Source organism: Gossypium hirsutum, chromosome D12, assembly GCF_007990345.1.
Source record: "Gossypium hirsutum isolate 1008001.06 chromosome D12, Gossypium_hirsutum_v2.1, whole genome shotgun sequence".
In the NCBI taxonomy this organism is placed as follows: domain Eukaryota; kingdom Viridiplantae; phylum Streptophyta; class Magnoliopsida; order Malvales; family Malvaceae; genus Gossypium; species Gossypium hirsutum.
The window spans coordinates 53,179,763-53,199,994 of NC_053448.1; the positions used below are offsets into that span (position 1 = coordinate 53,179,763).

General features: G+C 34.4%; 2 protein-coding genes and 1 pseudogene across 2 annotated transcripts; all 3 read left to right on the forward strand.

The window, feature by feature from the left end:
* Positions 1 to 3,109: 3,109 nt before the first annotated feature.
* Positions 3,110 to 7,312, forward strand: LOC107951255 (probable LRR receptor-like serine/threonine-protein kinase At1g74360). The gene is made up of 2 exons (XM_016886240.2): positions 3,110 to 3,631; positions 3,961 to 7,312. The coding sequence occupies exons 1-2, from the start codon at positions 3,559 to 3,561 to the stop codon at positions 7,173 to 7,175; spliced, it is 3,288 nt and encodes a 1,095-aa protein (XP_016741729.2). The 5' UTR covers positions 3,110 to 3,558; the 3' UTR covers positions 7,176 to 7,312.
* Positions 7,313 to 8,451: 1,139 nt separating this feature from the next.
* On the forward strand, positions 8,452 to 10,208 carry LOC121224231 (zinc finger RNA-binding protein). Its single transcript, XM_041107120.1, has 2 exons — positions 8,452 to 8,861; positions 9,337 to 10,208. Exon 2 carries the CDS (start codon positions 9,660 to 9,662, stop codon positions 10,098 to 10,100), a length of 441 nt encoding a protein of 146 aa, XP_040963054.1. The 5' UTR covers positions 8,452 to 8,861; positions 9,337 to 9,659; the 3' UTR covers positions 10,101 to 10,208.
* An 808-nt stretch (positions 10,209 to 11,016) lies between these two features.
* LOC121224233 (40S ribosomal protein S2-2-like) lies at positions 11,017 to 13,309 on the forward strand (annotated as a pseudogene).
* Positions 13,310 to 20,232: the final 6,923 nt, after the last annotated feature.

The window sequence follows — 20,232 nt, forward strand, 5'->3', positions numbered from 1 at the left end:
GTTAAAAGCCAAACCAGTAAATAATTTTTTAATTATCAACTACTTTTAATATTAAACTAATGTTCTATTATTTTAAGAACAAAAAGTATTGAATCGATCGTGAAAGCTAATATACTTTTTATTAGGTTTAGCTTGGAAATTTGCATACTTAAGCCTCCATGTATGTATGTATGTATGTATAGAAATTAATTATAATTTTAAGTAAATCAAGCTTTAGTTTGATAAAAAGAAATGAATATTTACAAAGTTGTTTTCAAAATTAACTAATTTTGTTTACATACCATTCATCATAGTTTGGAGTCATCTAAGCATAAATAATTGAAGTGCTAAAATATAATAAATAGATAGGCACTTCAAATAATGTTGATAAAAAATAAAATACATGTCACATTTTTATTCAATAATGCGTACGTCGAGTTGAATTACTTGATAAAAAAAATCATAATTTTAATTACTAAAAAGAATAACTCAGATATTACACTAAGCCTTTTTTTTTCAATAGTGATATACATGAAGATATATTTATAATTTTTTTCAGGCCTTTTATATTTATAAAATTTTAAATTAGTAATGATAAAATTGTACTTGTCCACCAAAAATGATAAAAATTTGATTTAATCATCTAAAAGTTTAATTTAATTTTACTCCCAAAAAAACATTCTGAGTTCATCCTTGCCCCTAAATCATATTTTTGAATTTGCCACTGTTTTTAAAACATACTAAATTGTCAAAAAAAAAACAAAAAAAAACAAAAGTAATATTCTATACCAAAAGCCTTGGTTTTGTTGTCATAAAAAAAAATCTAGAGCTTTCGTATAGTTCTTTCCAAAATGTAGACATGCAAAATGTTACTATCGCTAAGACTAGTCTAGAAAATATGTCATGCACAAAGAACCCAAATTAAATATTTTTTCAATGATAAATATGAAGGTGACCTTCTAAGTAGGACCACTCTGATTAATTAAAAATTTTGCCCTAATTAATTAATTAATTAAACTAAGATGGCTTTGACTAAGCAACCAAAATAGTTTATGCATTATAAATAATGCTATATATATATAACAAGTCCCTCTCACTTTTGTAACATTGAAAATGACATAAATATACAAATGTATTGAGATAAAAACTTGTATATAAAATATATAATAATGGTCTTATAATGGAGTCCACATTGATTTCACACGATGAACAAACTATTTCCATTATTAAATGGTTGAGATGTTTGATCAACCAATTAATGACACTGGAATTTGCTAATTTAATCTATTTTATTTATATGAATAAATTTAAAAGGACAGAAAGAGTGAATAGGGAGAATGAAGTTAATTTTATCACACTCAAAAGGTTGAATGTTCAATTCTTACAGCTTACTTAGGTATGTTATTATTATTATTGGATTCCTTTTGTTTTTGACCAATATCGTGGGAATAAATAATAATTTAAAGAAAATATTATTTTTGTCTATTGGGTTTTAACTCAATTGATATGGGTATTGTTGTTAATGCAAGAAGAACGTGAGTTTAAGTGCGTTGATGCGCATTATTCTTCTACTTATAAGTTAAAGAGGGGTTATAAATAATTCTAAATATTACATAAAATAAAACAGATATAATCGAAATTTATAATAAAATTATTAAAATATATATTACATACATTTATATATCCTTTTGATTTTCATATGCTCACGAGTCACAACAATAAAAAAGAAATTAAAAAGAACTTATATAATATTCTCATAATAAATGCATTCATGATAAATGCATGCAATGCATCGTTCTATGAGAGAAATCAGGTCGAATATATTCTTCAAAATTGTACATATTTTTTAATAAAAAATAGCAGTCTATAAAATTGAATAAATTTGTTATTTCTTTGTTTTCTTCAAAGAATAAAATTGTTATAATTTCAGGTTAAAATTGGAGTTTTCAAAAAGTGCTGTCATGCAATTTCCAAAGCGAAAATTTAAGTTCTCTTTGTTTCAATGTAAAAGTATTTAGGGAAAATATTTTTAGTCATTTCTGATATTTGTTTCATGTAAAATAGGATGATCAACGTAAAAGACTTTCTAGTCAACGTAAAATTATTCTCTTATTCCTGTAAAATGTCTTATTAGTTTTTTTCCGTAAGACATTTTTCAAATTGATAAGGCTCTATTCACTGTAACACCTCCATACTCGACCCGAATATTGGGTCAAAGCACCGAAATGTTACATTCTCTACTACATTCTTCACTTATCAAATATTTTCTTATAAACTTTCATAACTTTTCAATTTAGTCCCTTTTTGTCATAAAAATTCAATATTCACTAATTAATCCTATTAAATCAATATTTTTCCTTGTTACACTTTAATCACATCATTTATCTCAATATTTTATTTCACATATCAAAATTCTTATATGCTATTTGGATTTAAATGGATGATATTTCGTATTAACGTTGGAATGTAGGTTGAATATTAAAAAGAAAATCTGGAATTTAGTTAAATTATTTTGTATAATTAAAATTAAAGATGATATAAGTATTATTAGATCATAGGATCCTGGGATGAAAAATATTATGTATAATATATATTAATTAAAAATTATACAAAAATGTAATTTTAGTTGCAATTATATAAAAACTAAATAAAATATTATGTAATTTTAGTCATCTATTTATACGAGTGTAAAACTAATTTTACATCCTAAGTATAATTATATTAAGTGTCTTTTTAATAATTAGGCTTTGAATTCGAGCTCTCATGTTTATGTCACTAGGCTAAGAAGATGTATAATTATATTTAGATAAATTATTAATAGTTAAATTGTTAAAATATTAATGATGTAAAAAATAATAAAACTAGTTTAATTTTGTTGGTGTAAGGTAAGTAGATGTTTTCCCTTTATTTATACAAGATTAAAACAAACCCATAATATAAAATATAAAAACAGCATTATAATAATACAAATTATTTTGTAAAAAATAAATTTTAATAAATTTTTAATGAAATTGAATTACGAATTAAATCGGTGCTTGATTAATCGGGGAAGTAAGTATTGAATATAAGAATAGGTATATAATTGATGTGACTTAAAAAGAAATATACCAACTAACAAAAACAGTGATAAATTTCCAAATTTTGTTTGGGAAAAGGAGTTGGTTTGGTCAAATACAAACAACACGAACAAATAATCCGAATCTAGGAGGAAAGAAATTATGCTTCAGGTTCCTTCTATATGGCTTCTTGTTGAGTCTTTGAGTCCATGGTCAAACCCCAAGGCCTGAGCCAGTCAACATGGGCGGCTCACCAGCCCCTTGCTTCAATTGCCTCTCATTTTCTCAGCAAATAACATCACAGCGCTAAACCAGAAAAAAGGAATTTGATTAATATTAAGTTTATTTCCTAATTAACATTAATTAAACAATGTTTTAGAAACATTACTGTTGGGAAACGTTTCTTCAAAGCTTGGTCTATGTTCTTAAGTGCAGGCGCTGGTGTTATTCAACTGACCTTTGTTTTTCTTTGATGGGTGTTTAAGCAGCTCATTACTGCTATGGTAAAACTTTGCTGACAAAGATGAAGAAGAAGAAGAACCAAGCTTTTTCATGGCGCTTCACTTTCTTTATGTTCTTAATCCTCCTGATTACAGGTATGTTGGTACTTTTAATCTTTTTTTTATTTATCAGTTTTTGGTTCTGGTTCAATTAGATGCTTATTTGGTGTTTGACGAGCTTGAAAACTTGCATTTGATATTGTTTTCCTTATACATGAACGAAATTCTTTGATGGGTAGCTTTTACTTTTATGTTTATTTGCTGTTAATGAAATGATTTTTGTGTTTTTCAAGGATGATTCGGTTGACTTTATTACAATTTTATTTCAGCTGTTCTGGTTTTTTGATCACCACATGTTTGGAGTTATTTAAGCAAGGTTGTCTCTTATTGCTTAATTTGCAAAATTTCTGAAATTTGCTTTGCAGGCACTGTTGTTGCTGCTGGGGATTCTTTAGACACGGACAAACATGTTCTGCTGAAGCTGAAATCATACCTGGAAGAACAGAATCGTGTAAACCGAGGACGGTACTCGGAGTGGGATACCAGAAACTCAACACCATGTCAGTGGTACGGTGTCTCATGTTCCCCTGATGGCCAAAGAGTCATTGGTATAAACCTTTCTGACAACAATATTTCCGGGGATATGTTCAATCAATTCTCGGCCTTAACTGAACTCCGAGAACTCGACCTCTCGGGAAACACCATCGGTGGAGCGATTCCAGAGGATCTGAACCGATGCAGCAGCCTGGTATACCTTAACTTATCACATAATATCCTAGAAGGAGAGCTGAAGTTGACAGGGTTGAATAGTTTAGAGAAGCTCGATTTGTCTATGAATAGGAGGATTGAAGGGGATATTGAAGTTAGTTTCCCAGCAATTTGCAAGAGATTGGTTATTGCAAACCTTTCAACTAATAATTTCAGTGGTACCATAGATAAGTGCTTTGATGAATGCTGGAATCTGCAGTATTTGGATTTGAGTTCCAATAATTTTGTTGGCCAAATATGGAGTGGATTTGCAAGGCTTGTCGAGTATTCGGTTTCTGAAAATTCCGTTTCCGGGGCACTTTCGGGATCAATGTTCACAAACAATTGTAGTTTGCAGGTTTTGGACCTTTCAGAAAACAACTTAGAGGGTCAGCTTCCAGGGGAGATTTCTAACTGCAAGAATTTGGCTGTGTTGAACTTATGGGGAAACCATTTTACGGGGAAAATTCCATCGGAGATCGGAATGATTTCAAGTCTGGAAGGCTTGTTCTTGGGGAAAAACAGCTTTTCTAATGTAATACCAGAATCCTTATTGAACCTCACAAACTTGGCTTTTTTGGATTTAAGCAAGAACAACTTTGGTGGGAAGATACAAGAGATTTTTGGGAGGTTCACACAGGTGAAGTTCCTTTTGTTACACGGAAATGCATACACGGGAGGGATTATATCTTCCGGCATTCTCAAATTGCCAAAGGTTTCACGTTTAGACCTGAGTTTCAACAACTTCTCTGGTCCTTTACCTATTGAAATCTCTGACATGAAGAGCTTGAATTTCTTGACGTTGGCTTACAACCAGTTTACAGGTGGTATACCACCTGAGTATGGTAACTTGCCTCAGTTACAAGCCCTTGATCTCTCCTTCAACCAGCTTACAGGATCGATTCCACTAGCCCTTGGAAAACTGAGCACTCTCTTGTGGTTGATGCTTGCAAACAACTCTCTTACGGGTGACATTCCACCTGAGATTGGAAACTGCAGTAGCTTGTTATGGCTAAACCTTGCCAACAATCAACTTTCTGGGGAAATCCCTCCAGAGTTGGCTAAGATTGGGAGAAATGCTACCCAAACTTTCGAGTCGAACAGGCTACGAAATGACCGGATAATTCCTGGTTCGGGTGAGTGCTTGTCAATGAAGAGGTGGATACCAGCAGATTATCCACCTTTCAGTTTTGTGTATACAATTCTCACTAAGAAAACTTGCAGAAGCTTATGGGATCAGTTGCTTAAAGGACATGGAATTTTCCAAGTATGCACCGCAGGTTCAACAGTGAGGACAGATCAAATCTCGGGTTATTTGCAACTTAGTGGGAATCAGTTGTCGGGTCAGATCCCTTTAGATATCGGCATGATGCAGAATTTCAGTATGCTTCACTTTGGTTTCAATGACCTCAATGGTAAACTGCCTGCAAACATCGGACAGTTGCCGCTTGTAGTCCTAAACATAACCCGAAACCGATTTTCAGGAGAAATTCCAGATGAGATTGGTAATATGAAATGCTTACTGAATCTAGATTTGTCATTCAATAACTTTTCTGGCATATTTCCAACGAGCTTCAACAACTTGACTGAGCTGAGCAAGTTCAACATTTCATACAATCCGCTCATTTCTGGTGTAATTCCGGCAACCGGTCAATTGGCTACCTTCGAGAAAGAGTCTTACCTCGGGGATCCGCTTCTCGATGTTCCGGATTTTATCGACAATGGAACATCTCGCCCGCAAAAGTACAATTCAATGCATAAAAGATCTGCCAAGTTGGCTGTGTTCTTGGCGTTGTTATCTTTGATACTGGCCTTTTTTGTTTTTGGGGTTCTAACGCTCGTAGCTTGCGTTTTGGTGAAAGGTCCAGAAGAACCACACGGATATCTCTTACAGGATATTAAATATCGACATGAACTAGCTTCGAGCTCTGGAGGGTCATCACCATGGTTATCAGATACTGTCAAGGTCATCCGTTTGGACAAAACAGCTTTCACGCATGCAGATATTTTGAAGGCTACAGGCAATTTTTCGGAGAACAGGATTATCGGAAAGGGAGGATTTGGAACGGTGTACCGAGGTGTATTGTCAGATGGGAGAGAAGTGGCAGTGAAAAAGCTACAACGAGAAGGAATCCAGGGTGAAAGGGAGTTCCGGGCTGAGATGGAGGTACTTAGTGGCAATAGCTTTGGTTGGCCACACCCTAACCTTGTAACACTATATGGCTGGTGCCTTGATGGCTTAGAGAAAATATTGGTTTATGAGTATATGGAAGGTGGGAGCCTCGAGGACATTATATCGGATCGGTTGTGGTTCACATGGCGGAGAAGGATTGATGTGGCGGTTGATATTGCAAGAGCATTAGTGTTCCTACATCATGAATGCTACCCTGCAATCGTGCATAGAGATGTCAAGGCCAGCAATGTCCTGCTAGATAAAGATGGGACCGCAAGAGTCACGGATTTCGGTTTGGCTAGATTTGTCGACGTCGGAGATAGCCATGTGAGCACTATCGTAGCAGGAACTATTGGTTATGTAGCACCGGAATACGGGCAAACTTGGCAAGCTACTACAAAAGGTGATGTGTACAGTTATGGGGTATTAGCAATGGAACTAGCAACTGGAAGGCGAGCAGTGGATGGAGGGGAAGAATGCCTGGTTGAATGGGCCAGACGTATGATGGGAAATGGCCGAAACGGGTTAGGCCGAGCTGTGATACCGGTTGTGCTTTTCGGATCAGGGCTAGCTGATGGTGCGGAGGAGATGTGCGAGCTGCTTCGAGTCGGGGTCCAATGCACAGCAGAAGCTCCACAAGCTAGACCAAACATGAAAGAGGTGCTAGCTATGCTAATTAGAATAACAAGCAGTAACGGTCAAAATCTCAAGTGTTCATAGTGTTGGTATGTGAAAGGGGTATACAAAATAGTAAACAGGTTTAAATACACGTATATTTTCATGTACTGATTCTTCTTGTAAAGGGATTTCTCCATTCATCAATGTTGACAAAGAATGAAATCAAATTTTTGTTCCAAGCAATTTCATGAACAACTTTAGCAATTACCTTCATTTCTTTGCTTGTTTTTAGGGATGAATTTTAGAGTAAACAAGACTGAAACAGAACATAACAACATTTTTTGGTTACTCATAGGGAGCACTGGTCCTTAAAATGGGAAATTTTCTGACTTTGCCTTTTGGTTACTCAGATTCAAAAGCAAGTCTTTAACATAGATATGTATGGTTAAAATTTTCCCTATATTTTCAGAGATAATTGCAAGGGTAAATTACCAAAATAATCACTTTTGTTTACTTCAAGTTACATTTTAGTCACTTATATTTGAAATGTTATGATTTAGTCACTGAACCATTAACGGTGTAACGGTAAGCTGATGCGGCACGTTAATTCATCATTTCAAACAAAAATCTTTGGTTAATTTATGCAATCGATTCTCATATTTTTTCGTTTTGAGCAATTTAATTTTTTTCTTTTATATTTTTTTAACTTTCTTGTTTTTTTTTATTTTCCATTCTCTTCTGCTTCTCCCTCTGTTTTCCTCCCTTTTTCATTTTTTTAACGTAATTTTTTATGTTTTCTATTTGTTAAAACTAGTCCTATACTTTTATCTTTTGAACAATTTAATGAAGAAAAAAGAAGAAAGTTAAAAGAACATAAAAGAAAAAAAAATTAAATTGTTCAAAATGAAAAAATATAGGGATTAATTGTAGAATTTAACCTAAAATTTTTGTGATTTAATATGTCACATCAGCTTACCGTTACACTGTTAATGGCAATTAAACGACTCGGTGACTAAAATGTTATAACACGATAACGTAAGTGACTAAAACGTAATATTTTAAATATAAATGATTAAAATGTAACCTGAGTAAAATAAAATGACTATTTTAATAGTTTATCCTAATTGTAATGGTACAAATGTGGCCAATAATGGTATTAGTATTTGGGTGAGAGAAAATATTAATAAAATATATATTAATCAAATTGTATCTGTCCTGGTTCATTGCTGCCTGCACATATTGGTCGGTACAGTATCTGATACCCACACTTTTGTTGTGCCATAATTAAGCAAAAATTTTGCTACTTCCAAAGAAATGCAAAGATGCAAACTTTGATCAAACTCTGATTTCTCTTTTCAGTATTATCAAGAGGGTAACCTTTCATATTGCTAATCTGCCTTCATCTTCTATTTTTGTCAAGATTTTCGTGAGTCTTGAACATGGATATTAATCACTTAGTAATTGAAGAAAAAACGAAGTGTTATTTCTAGTGTTTTTGTTTGTTTGTTATTGTTAATTCCGTCTTTGTGTTTTGTGGATTGAATAACACCATCTTTAATTGACGATCTGTATTTTGAGAATTTTTGTGCAAAATATTGAAACATATATTTTGCCATTAAAAAAGGTTTACAGAGCTTCAAAGCTTACACAGTGAAAAAAAATGATGCAGAGAATAATACAATTGGAAAAGAAATGGAAGAGAGGAGGGCGCTGGCAAAGAAAAGGAAGATTGAAGAGTTGCAATGTCAACCATGTGTTGATTATGGAGATGAAACCGTGGCAATGCAGGTGAGAGCTCGTCTAATTTTCAATAACATATTACTCGGGTCGGGTTCTGGTGTTAGGATCAGGCCGTGTATGTGCATAGATATCTTCAATCTTTTTCAAGAATTTCATGTATTTAGAGGGTCTAGCAGGTCTTGAGTCTAATTGCTTCTCTTAAAATGTGGCATCTAGCAGGTCTTGAGTCTAAATCTTAACATCTTGTAGACATCAATAGTTCTCTCTAGTTGATTGCTTTCTTTCTCGAAAATGTTCTTAATATAGAATCATTGATTTGTAAAGGAAAAGCCCAGAGTTAGTCTAGTTAGTTCATGCAATTGTTCTTGGCATCCATAGCTCAAATTTCAGTATTTACTACAACCGCTTTTGGTCTCCTTTGTGACATTGAATAAAGCTACCAGCAAAAACTGCTTTAAACATTGAATGATTTTCTGCTTGGTTACGGTCTTAATTTACAAAGTCGAATGGTTTGTCATCTCAGATGCAATATCCAAGTCGGAACCCTTGGGGACCGAATCCGAATTTCAGTCCAAGGCGGTCTGAGAAAGAGCAACTAACATCACTGAACACTTTGAATGCCAGCCAAACAAAAATCCTTGTCCAAGGCTGAATAGCTGTTCCGGAATAAAGCAATTGGAATCATCGAGCAAGAACGCACCTCAACAGTTAATCCATTTTTATTGTGAGGTGTGCCAAGTGCCTTGCTCATGTTCTCTCAACTACAAAAACCACCTAAATGAAAAACACAAAGTCAAGCTTCAAGAACTAAAATTTGGTAGGAAAGATGGTGATGAAGATTGCGAAATGGAAAACCCGAAACCGAGATGCGAATTGTGCAACATATGGTGCGTCGATGCTAATGCGTTGAAGCAACACTTAGCAGGCAAAAAGCACAAGAAAATGCAGGGGAAAGTAGCAACAGTTGAAGGTGACATAGGAGAGGAGCTGAAATGTGAATTATGTGGCATTGGTTGCCCAAGCAAAGATTTGCTTCACCTGCATTTCAATGGGAAGAAGCACCAGGAGCAGTTAAGAAAGGAAGGACAGGCTGGGAATGGCGGCGATGGAGCGCAAAATCGTGGGCAGAAGAGATGCAGATGGTGTGGTACTTGGTGCATAGACAAGAGTGGTTTGCAGATTCATTTGAGGGAGAAGAACCATTTCTTGAATGAGTTAGAGGTGAAAAAGAGACGATGGCAAGACTTGATCCGAGACATTGAAGCAAACAGTTTAAACTCACACTAGTGTGTATATATATTGAGTTCTATTTTGTTTAGACCTTAAATAAAGGTGGAGGGATTAACTTTTAAATTTATGAAAAATATAAGGACTTAGAGTATATTTTAACCAAAATTTCTTAATTTATTATTTTTAAACTAATTTTTAATTTCTAAAATTAACTATCATCAGAGACTTTATATTGGAGATATATAATTAACTTTGAATAAATGCAAATAATAATTTAAAATTATATTCAGATTATAAATAATTATCTCTAAATTAAATCGGGCTGAACGAGAATCCGACCTGTTGACAAATCTACTATTAAACCTTAGCGCCAAAAATTTTAACCCTAGCCGCTCTCGTTTTCTCCTGTGATTAGTGATCTCTCCCACTCTTTTTAGCTTCAAAGCCTAACAAAAAACATATGGCGAAAAGAGGCGGAGAACGTGGCGCTTTTAGGTAGGGGTGTGCAAAATTCGGGTAAAACTAAAAAAAATTCGGTTAACTGACCGAATTCGGTTAATCGGTCAGGGGTCGGTTAATTATTTTTTGATTTTTCGGTTAACGGTTAATTCGGTTCGAAATCGGTCGGTTAACCGATTTTTTTCGGTTTAACCAAAAAAATTAATAAATAAAATTATAATATATAAATAGGCCCACTATTCACCTAAACCCAATCCAAACTCAAGTATTCAACCCAGCCCAATCATAAAAATTACAAATAATTTAATAAATAAAAATAAAATTCTAAAACTAAAACTAAAACTGAAGTCTAAAAGTCTAAAAATAATTTAATTATGTAGGGATTCAATTCGGTTTATTCAGTTAATTCGGGTAATTCGGTTAATTCGATTAATTTTTAACCAAAAATAAAAAACATATAATTTTCGGTTAATTTGGTAAACCGATCGAATTAACCGAAAAAATTTCGGTTCGGTTAACGGTTAAAGATTTTGAAAGGTCGGTTAATTCGGTTAATGTTATTTCGGGTCGGTTAACCGGTCGGTTAACCGAATGAACACCCCTACTTTCAGGCGTGGATTTGGCGGCGGAAGATCCGACCGTGGCCCAAGAGGCAGGCGTCGTGGCCGTAGGGACGAAGAGGAAAAATGGGTTCCGGTGACAAAACTCGGCCGCTTAGTCAAAATTAGGGAAATCACATCCCTCGAGTAAATCTACCTCCACTCCCTCCCCATCAAAGAGTACAAATCATCGACCAACTCATCGGCCCATCGCTGAAAGACGAGGTCATGAAGATCACTCCCGTCAAGAAACAAACACGCGCTGGACAGCGCACGCGTTTCAAGGCCTTCGTCGTCGTCGGTGACGGAAAGGGACACGTTGGACTGGGTGTCAAGTGTAGCAAAGAAGTTGCCACTGCTATAAGAGGGGCTATAATATTGGCGAAGTTGTCGGTCATACCTGTGAGGAGAGGGTACTGGGGGAACAAGATTGGAAAACCTCATATGCCGTGTAAGGTTACCGGAAAATGTGGGTCTGTTTCCATTAGGATGGTCCCGGCTCCAAGAGGTGCGGGGATTGTGGCGGCGAGGGTGCCCAAGAAGGTGCTTCAGTTTGCTGGGATTGAAGATGTTTTTACTTTTTCAAGGGGTTCTACTAAGACCCTTGGTAACTTTGTCAAGGTATATAAGTTTGTCTCTATAATGTGTTATTGTTATCTAGCATTGTTTATGGTTTCAGTTAGATCTATATGGAAATGCTTGTTACATGTTTTAGTTCCTACACTTGAACTTTAGGATAGCTGGTTAGTATTTGATGCTTTGATACTAATGGTATGTTTGATTTATTCTGGATTGTTTTAATGATCTGAATCACATATTATGAGGTTTATGTATTGAATTGATTGGATAGATATCTTTGATAGTCGTGTTTAACCCTTGTTAAAGCATGGGTATGGGAATATGATGCTCCAACATTGAAAATTTAGAAATGAGTATGCCTGTGTTATTCGGTGCATGTGTAACCAACACCCAATGTCAAGTCCGAGTAGCATTGGTCACTAATGCATTATGTTCCTTTTCGTGTTTGTGAAATGAGTTATAGATGATTTCCATCAATGATATTGGCTTTCTTCTTTTCCTGAACATGTGCTAGCAGTGACCAACCAACCATATATTCTTTTCCTGATTTTTGAGAAACTAGTGTGCTTTAATGTTTATTTGCTGAATGGCGATGGAGAGATACTTATTGGGTTATTAGTGATATCTGATTACTCATTGCTCATGCAAACGTGATTGCAGGCGACCTTTGAGTGTCTCCTGAAAGGGTATGGATTCTTGACTCCAGATTTCTGGAAAGAGACACATTTCACAAGGTCTCCATTCCAGGAGTATTCTGATCTGTTGGGAAAGCTGGCAAAGACTCTTTTACTTGAAGAAGCAGCAACCGTCGATGTATGATTTTCTTACATGAAGAAGTTCCCTTTTATCTTGTTAAGAAGATGCTTATCTTCACCCATTTTTGCTGGTTTGGTTTTCTTACGAGATAGATATTCGATAGTTGTTCAGCAACTGCAGTTTTATTCTTTCTTATAATCTAATATTGATTCTTTACAAGATTGTGGTTCCATGAGCGGTACATCTTTTTTACTTGTGCACAAGCAGTGACAATTTGGGTTCAGAATAAGATATGGAGATGCTAAGTGGCCTTCATGTTTTATATTAACATCGAGGCATATAAATTAGTTTACGTGTTGTTGATTAGCATTTATTTTGAAATTTATATATCTTCTTTTGATTTTAGGGTTTAGGGTTTTTGGTTAATTTATATACTTAAAAAAATTTGACTTTTGACTTTTAATCGTAATGTAGGACGGTGGGGTTTTGAATTAACAATGAAGAGAGAAGGCTATTACCGATAATCCAAACAAATGCTCCAATTACTAGGCCCGGCCTCCTAAAGAACAAACCCATTCCATTAATTTAATGTAGAAGGTTGGGCATCTCTTCTCTCCTCTCAAACTTGTATTGGTCTTCTCCTCAAGCAATCTCACTACTGCATGACATAGACGACGAGGCGGTCCCAAGAAATCATGACTGGAACTAGAATTCAAAATTGAAATCTGAGAAAATTAAAATTGGGATAAGAAGAGATGAGACGCAGATGCAAAGAAAGTTTCTTCCCAGTAATGTGGTTAAAAAGTTCCAAAGCCAACTAATAAAAAGCATTATTCACCTGTTAAATCCATAATTTTTTTTAGAACAATCAATTCAAAGAAAGAGAGAATATGAATTGTTACCTGATGAGACTTGGATGTTGCTTGTTAGAATAGTAAAGCTATGAAATAATAAATTAGGATTTGGTATATCTAATCATCAAGAGTAAAAGTTAGATGTGGAAGTGTATACCTAAAAATAGAATGTTAAAAGTAGGGGTGAGCATTTGATTGAATTGAGTGAAAAAAGTTTCAAGTTGACGAGCTTTATTTTATCATCTTAATTCGATTTAAATTTTTTTCGAACCGATTTGAATGAATTGATATTCGAATAGAGTGAAATTATTGGAGTTAAATTAAAAAAATTAAACATATCAAATTAAAATCTTATTACAATATAATTAATTTCATGTTAGAACATATAAATTTGAAACCATATATATAAATGAAAACTTTTTCAAAGCAAAATAATAATAATAATATAAGCTTGAATCATTAATTAACTTGTTTAGGTCTCTAAAATTATTATTCTAGAGAATTTTTAAAATTTTCATATATATATATTTTTGAAATTTTATAATTTTTAAAAAATATGTATATAAATTTTTGGAATTTTTTATAAATGTTTTGAATTTTAAAAATTATTTAAAATTTTTGAAAACTATTTTGAATTTTTTGTAATTTTTGTTGAGAGAGACCAATTTGCTCATTTTCAAACTTGATAGGGACTAAAAGAGTATTTACACCAATATGTTATTCAAATTCGAATTGTAAAATTTAACTCTATTCGAACTCGAAACTCGAATTACTTATTCGAGTTGACTCAAATATTGTGAATAACTTTATTTAATTGACTCAAAATATGATTTTTTTCGAAATATGTGCAATTTGGAGACTATAACCTTAATATATAACTTTTGCATATTAACTTTAATTTCTAATAAACTCATTATTAATTAGAAATTAGTTACTAATGTATCTACACATATTTGACTCATATTTTATTTGGTAAATGAAACCCAATAATATATATAATGCGGCATCTCATATTTTAGATCCGGCAGTCGGATTAAGAGTAAATTGTTACACTCATGGTTATTACTAATTATTATTACCTGTTAATTAATTTATATATTTACTGTTACATATTCGTGGAGTCGTAAATAAATTATTATTCCCACAATATAATTTTTTTCAAATTAAATTTAAATTTTCTTTCACAAATATGATAAAAAATTATTATTATTATTATGAAAAGTTTAATTTTCATTTAGGACTGTTGACACCATTTTTTTGATGGAAAACGAGGTCGACTTGGGTTTTTGAAAATGAAAACGAAAATGGGAGTCGCCACCGATCCTTTTTGATAAGGTGTGATCGGGTCACCTTGAAAAGTGGTTGTTTTTAATAAATGATTTGATTTTATTAAAACAACAAGTTTGGTCCACGAAATTCAAAAAAATGAGTTCGGGAGTCGGTTACGCACGAGGAAGGATTAGCACCCTCGATACGCCCAAAAATTGGTACCTAGTTGATTACTTAATGTCTTAGTGTCGAAAAACCGAAAAAACTTTAAAGAAATTTAAAATACGATCCTTAAAAAAAACTAGAATAGCATAGATTAAAATTCAAGAGGATATTTGGCAATTTGATTAAACGAGAAATCGAAACCCAGCACCTTAGGGCACGTTCCTCAAATTTCTAAACACAAAACATTGCCTCGTTTTAAAATTTCGAAAAGATATTCGACTATTTGGCCAAACGAGTAATCGAAACCCAGCACGTTAGAGCACGTTTTCTCGAATTTCCAAATGCGCAATATGGTCTTATTTTGAAAGTTTAAAAAGGGTATTTGGCTATTTGGGTCGAACGAGAAATCGAAACCCAGCACATTAGGGCACGCTTTTCTCGAATCCAAACACGAAATGCCATTTAAAAATTTATTATATCGAGTAAAATAAAACACAAAATCATAGTGAAAGCAAATTATATTTTTATGCATGGCAAAACCATAATGAATATGAAAGTATAAAAGCGATACGAGCAATAGCAATCAATATAAACGGTTAAACTTACAAAATAATAAAATATAAAAAAAACGAATACAATTTAAACATTCATTCAAAATAATAACGAAAATGAAATAAATAAATAATCAATACACTTAAATATAAAAAGATATACATGGACATAAACTAAAATACGTGTATACATAAATTAACAAAATGTATAAAGTATATTTTAATATATAAAAGAAACAATAAATACATATATATAAAAAATATGTACATATATATAGGTGTATAAAACTATGGAATATGAAAATAATGAAATACATATAAAAGTAAGTACATGTATATGTTGAAAAATAAAAGAAAGTATGTATGTACAAATTAAAGCTTAAAAATAATAAAAATATACATATGTATACAAATAAATACGTTAATTTATATACATGTTAGAAAATATATTGAAAATGTATATATATATATTTATGTAAATTAAGATATACAAAAATATGTATGTACGTGCATATAAAAATATATATACTTATAAAAATAAAAGGATATGTATGTATATAAATTAATAATAATATGTATGTATATACGGATTTATAAAAAAGGGTATGTTTTAAACTATAAAGATTATATATAAATATGTATATATTTAGGAAAATGAAAATATGTATATAGATATATAGATATGTGCATAAGTTGTAAAGTATATAAACTATATAAGTATATATATATGTTATAAGACAATGTATGTATATCACAAAAATATATGCATGTATATATATGTACCAAAAATTTAAATAAAATAAATACCAACAAATAGGTAATAATAATAATAACAATAATAATAATAATAATAATAATAGGACTAAATCAAAACGGAAACGAAATCTCAGGGCTGAAATCAAAAATGAAATAGAGTAAAGGATTAAAATGTGAGGCGCGCGAAAAGGGAAGGATTGAAAAGGGAAATATTCCCTAGTCCTAGAGTGCAACGTTTCAACGCGAAGGACCATACATGGTCAAAGGACCTGATTGCAACGGAATCAAAATTTGCAGCCCAAATCTAAAAGAAATAAAGGGTCGTATTGCATCTCAACGCAAGATGGAGGGATTAAATGCGTAAATTACCCATTAGGGCAAAGCATGCGCAGATCCCCCATCAGACGGCGCCGTTTCAATCAACATAAAGTTAAGAAATTTACTGCTTTCTGCAGTTTCATTTTGCTGCAAAGAACACAAATAAAAAAAATAAAAATAAAAGGGAGAATCCCTTTTCTGCTGGGGTTCTAAGGCTAGAAGCCCCGCCGCCGTAGCGCCTCCCCACCGCCCAGTGGCCGGAGCCATGCGAGGACGTCTCCCACCAGCGCTTTGGAGCGCGTTCAGAGACCAAGGCTCCGAAACGGGGAAACGAGGGGAAACGGAAAGCCTCTGCCCCTTCCTAAACTCGCGTCCGACGACGGCGAAGGGCCGACGGTGACGACGGCTTCAGGGGCCGATTCAGGTGAGTCTTTTCTTTTCTCTTTTTTGATTTTTTTAATTACTTTAAAATAGATTTGCAAAGAAAAAAATAAAACAAAATAAGATAAATAAAAAAACCAAGAAGAAATAGTAAGGATTCAACCTTTTAAATTTTCTATATCGCTTTTTGATTTCTGATGTGGGTTTTTTACAAAGAAAAATCCCCCCAAAATACAGTGATGAAGCCCCCCCAGGTTACATTTGTTTGATTCGGCTCTTATAGCCGATTACACTGCTGTTTTTCTGTTCTCTGTTGCTGTTTCTTTTGCTTTTGTTGATGTTTGCAGGACCTGATGAAGTCAACGGAGACGGAAAGCTTCTATTTTGGTGCAAGGCGCAGCAGGCGGTGGTAGACCTCGGGCGTGGTGCGCGCCAAAGACGCACATGGAGCAGCGGCGCAAGGGCACTAGGGTTTCTATCTTACTGAAACTGATTTTAGATTTTGGGCCATTTGGGCTTTAGGGTTCATTGGGCTGAAAATTGGGTTTGTTTATTATTGTAATTGGGCTGAAAATTGGGCTGTACAGCTGCCCCTCTTTGCTCGTTGTCGTGTAACGATAGCAGAGCAAAGACTAAGACAGCCCAATTTTTGTCCAATCTCACCGAGTTTTGACTTGTTGTGGTGCTTCTTTTCTTCAAGTAGCTTCCTTCCAGTCCACTGTGTCTTGTCGCTTCAATCCACTCCATTGCACTTCAGGGAGATCTAACTTGTATTTTCAATCTTCTTTGCCGCAACTTCAAAGGGACGATGTTTGTGGTCTTAGTCTGCTCCACTGTAACTTCAGGGAGATAAGACTAGATGTGATCTGCTCCACTGTAATCTCAGGGAGATAAGACTTGTGGCCTAAATCTGCTTCACTACTGCTTAGGAAGATAAGATTCGCCGTCTTCGATCTGCTCCACTACTGCTTAGGGAGATAAGATCTACCATCTTTGACCTGCTCCACTACTGCTTAGGGAGATAGGATCTACCATCTTCGACCTGCTCCACTACTGCTTAGGGAGATAGGACTGGTGGCTTAAATCTGCTTCACTACTGCTTAGGAAGATAAGATTCGCCGTCTTTAACCAGCTCCACTGCAACCGATGGAGGCAAAGCTTTGTTTTTGATCTGCTTCGCTGTTAACGTAAGAAGGCAAGATCTGCTATCTTTAACCAGCTCCACTGCAACCGATGGAGGCAAGGCTTTGTTTTCGATCTGCTTCGCTGTTAGCACAGGAAGGCAAGATCTGTTTCTTTAACCAGCTCCACTGCAACCGATGGAGGCAAGGCTTTGTTTTCGATCTGCTTCGCTGTTAACGTAGGAAGGCAAGATCTGCTATCTTTAACCAGATCCACTGCAACCGATGGAGGCAAGGCTTTGTTTTCAATCTGCTTCGCTGTTAACGCAGGAAGACAAGATCTGCTTCTTTAACTAGCTCCACTGCAACCGATGGAGGCAAGGCTTTGTTTTCAATCTTCACTGATCTGTTCTCTGGGGAACATGACATGTATAATGAACCTAATTATGCCTAGTGATTAGGATGGTATGATCAAAATGAATCAAATGTTCCTAACTAGACATGTGTAAATGGTGTTTGCATGAATGCAAAATTTTATTTTTCTGAGAATGATCCCGCTTAGGTTGCCATTACTCGAAGTTTATTAAGGCTTTGTGACTAACGTGCTACGACGCCTTCTTGCTTGACTGGCCTTTCTGAATGAACATTTAGCCAAGTTGCCCCCTACTGTAAACCTCCAAGTTTAATCCACTGTAATCTTCAAGGTTAAGTCCACTTGTAATTTTGGGACATAAAATTTGAACCATCCTCCTCCTACTGTAATTCAAGGGTAGAAAGATCTGGCTTTTCTCAATCCTCTGCTATCACAGATCAATGATACAGGATCTGAATCCCTTTGGTCTTACACCATTCTCAATGTGTCATACCAATGTGCACATGAAGGTTTTCTTCTCCAGGGTAACCTCTTCCTATAACCTGATGATCATCACTTGCTTGTTTATTTAAGCTTTGTCACCAACATGGCGTCTTGTCAATCAACGCATTTGACAACAAAATCCAAAGAGAAATTCTAAATTTAGATTATTCATTCTCAGATTTTCAACCTTTAAAATTGGTGTGTTCTAAACAATAGTCCTGTTTCAGGCTCCTATATTATTTAGAAACTTTTCAGAGTAATATGCAAAACTTCCTTTGTGAAAGTTTTATTAGTCCATTAATTATTATTCCAATGCAACACGCTTGCAAAAATGGTCATAACAATGGATAAGAATAAAGTTGGTTCTGAGCATAGCTCGAAAGAACAAATTATCGAAAATAGTAAAGAAGGACGACAAATGAATTAATTGGGAATGTATATCTTGGAAAGGAAAAATGTATTCTAAGAATAACGAATAATATGATAATTGGGTGCCACAGATATCGCAGTTTGAACTTCTCTGTACAAACTTTCTGAAGACCATTTTGAGTTGGACATGTGTTTAGGAGATCTACAGTGCTCTGTCGATGCCCCAAGATGTCGCCTATCCTTTCATGTTGATTCAGGTATAGCAAGATCACCATATGCCTAATTTGGTCAAGATTCGAGTTTCTTTGATTACCTCATGCCCCATTCTGATCAATATTTGAGCCGCCATTTTTGGGTTTTCAACTTAAATCCCCATTGGCCTAAGGTGCACTTTGCGGGTTTTCCCCTTAGCCTCTCCATTTTACTTTTCATTTTTTCATTTTCATTTTTCATCTTTTTTTAACTTCATTGTCTTGCAATACAGTGACAAACCGTGGTGTCTAATTTTGAACTGATTACAGCCCTCAGCTATCGTGTTGTCATTCCAGTTCAATGCATTTTCCAATACCATCCTCTCTGGAATTCTATATCGGCATATAATGACATTGACGCGTGCAATAGCCTCTATCCATTTGATGAAGTAATTAATAATCTTAATAGTGAAGTAATGCCCATTAGAAGTCTTCGATAATGGTGTTGTCCATGCCCCATTTTGCTCGAAATTTGAGTCGCCCTTTTCGGGTTTTCAACTCAAAACCACATTTGGTCACAAAGCGCCCCTTTTGGGTTTTTGCCTTGGCCTCTTCTTTTCTTTTCTTTGCTTTTCATATTTTTTATTTTGACTTTGATTGATTTCTCTTTTTCTTTTTGTTTTTTTTATTTTTATTTTTATTTTGATTTTTTTCTCTTTTTCTTTTCCTTTTTTTCGAATCGGATCTGAACTCTTGGGATTAGGCAAGTCCTTGTTATCCCTTTCAAAGGATCTCCTCTGATATCGGAGTTCCCTTATAGAGCCTTTTGGGGCAAAACTACAACTGGAAACTTTTGATCTTCCTCTTCCATCGGGATAAAATCCAATATCATGAAAGGATGAAACTTGACTTCCAACGGGCAAAGCTATGCTGAATCGACGAGAACGGCATTACCCCAGCAGAGA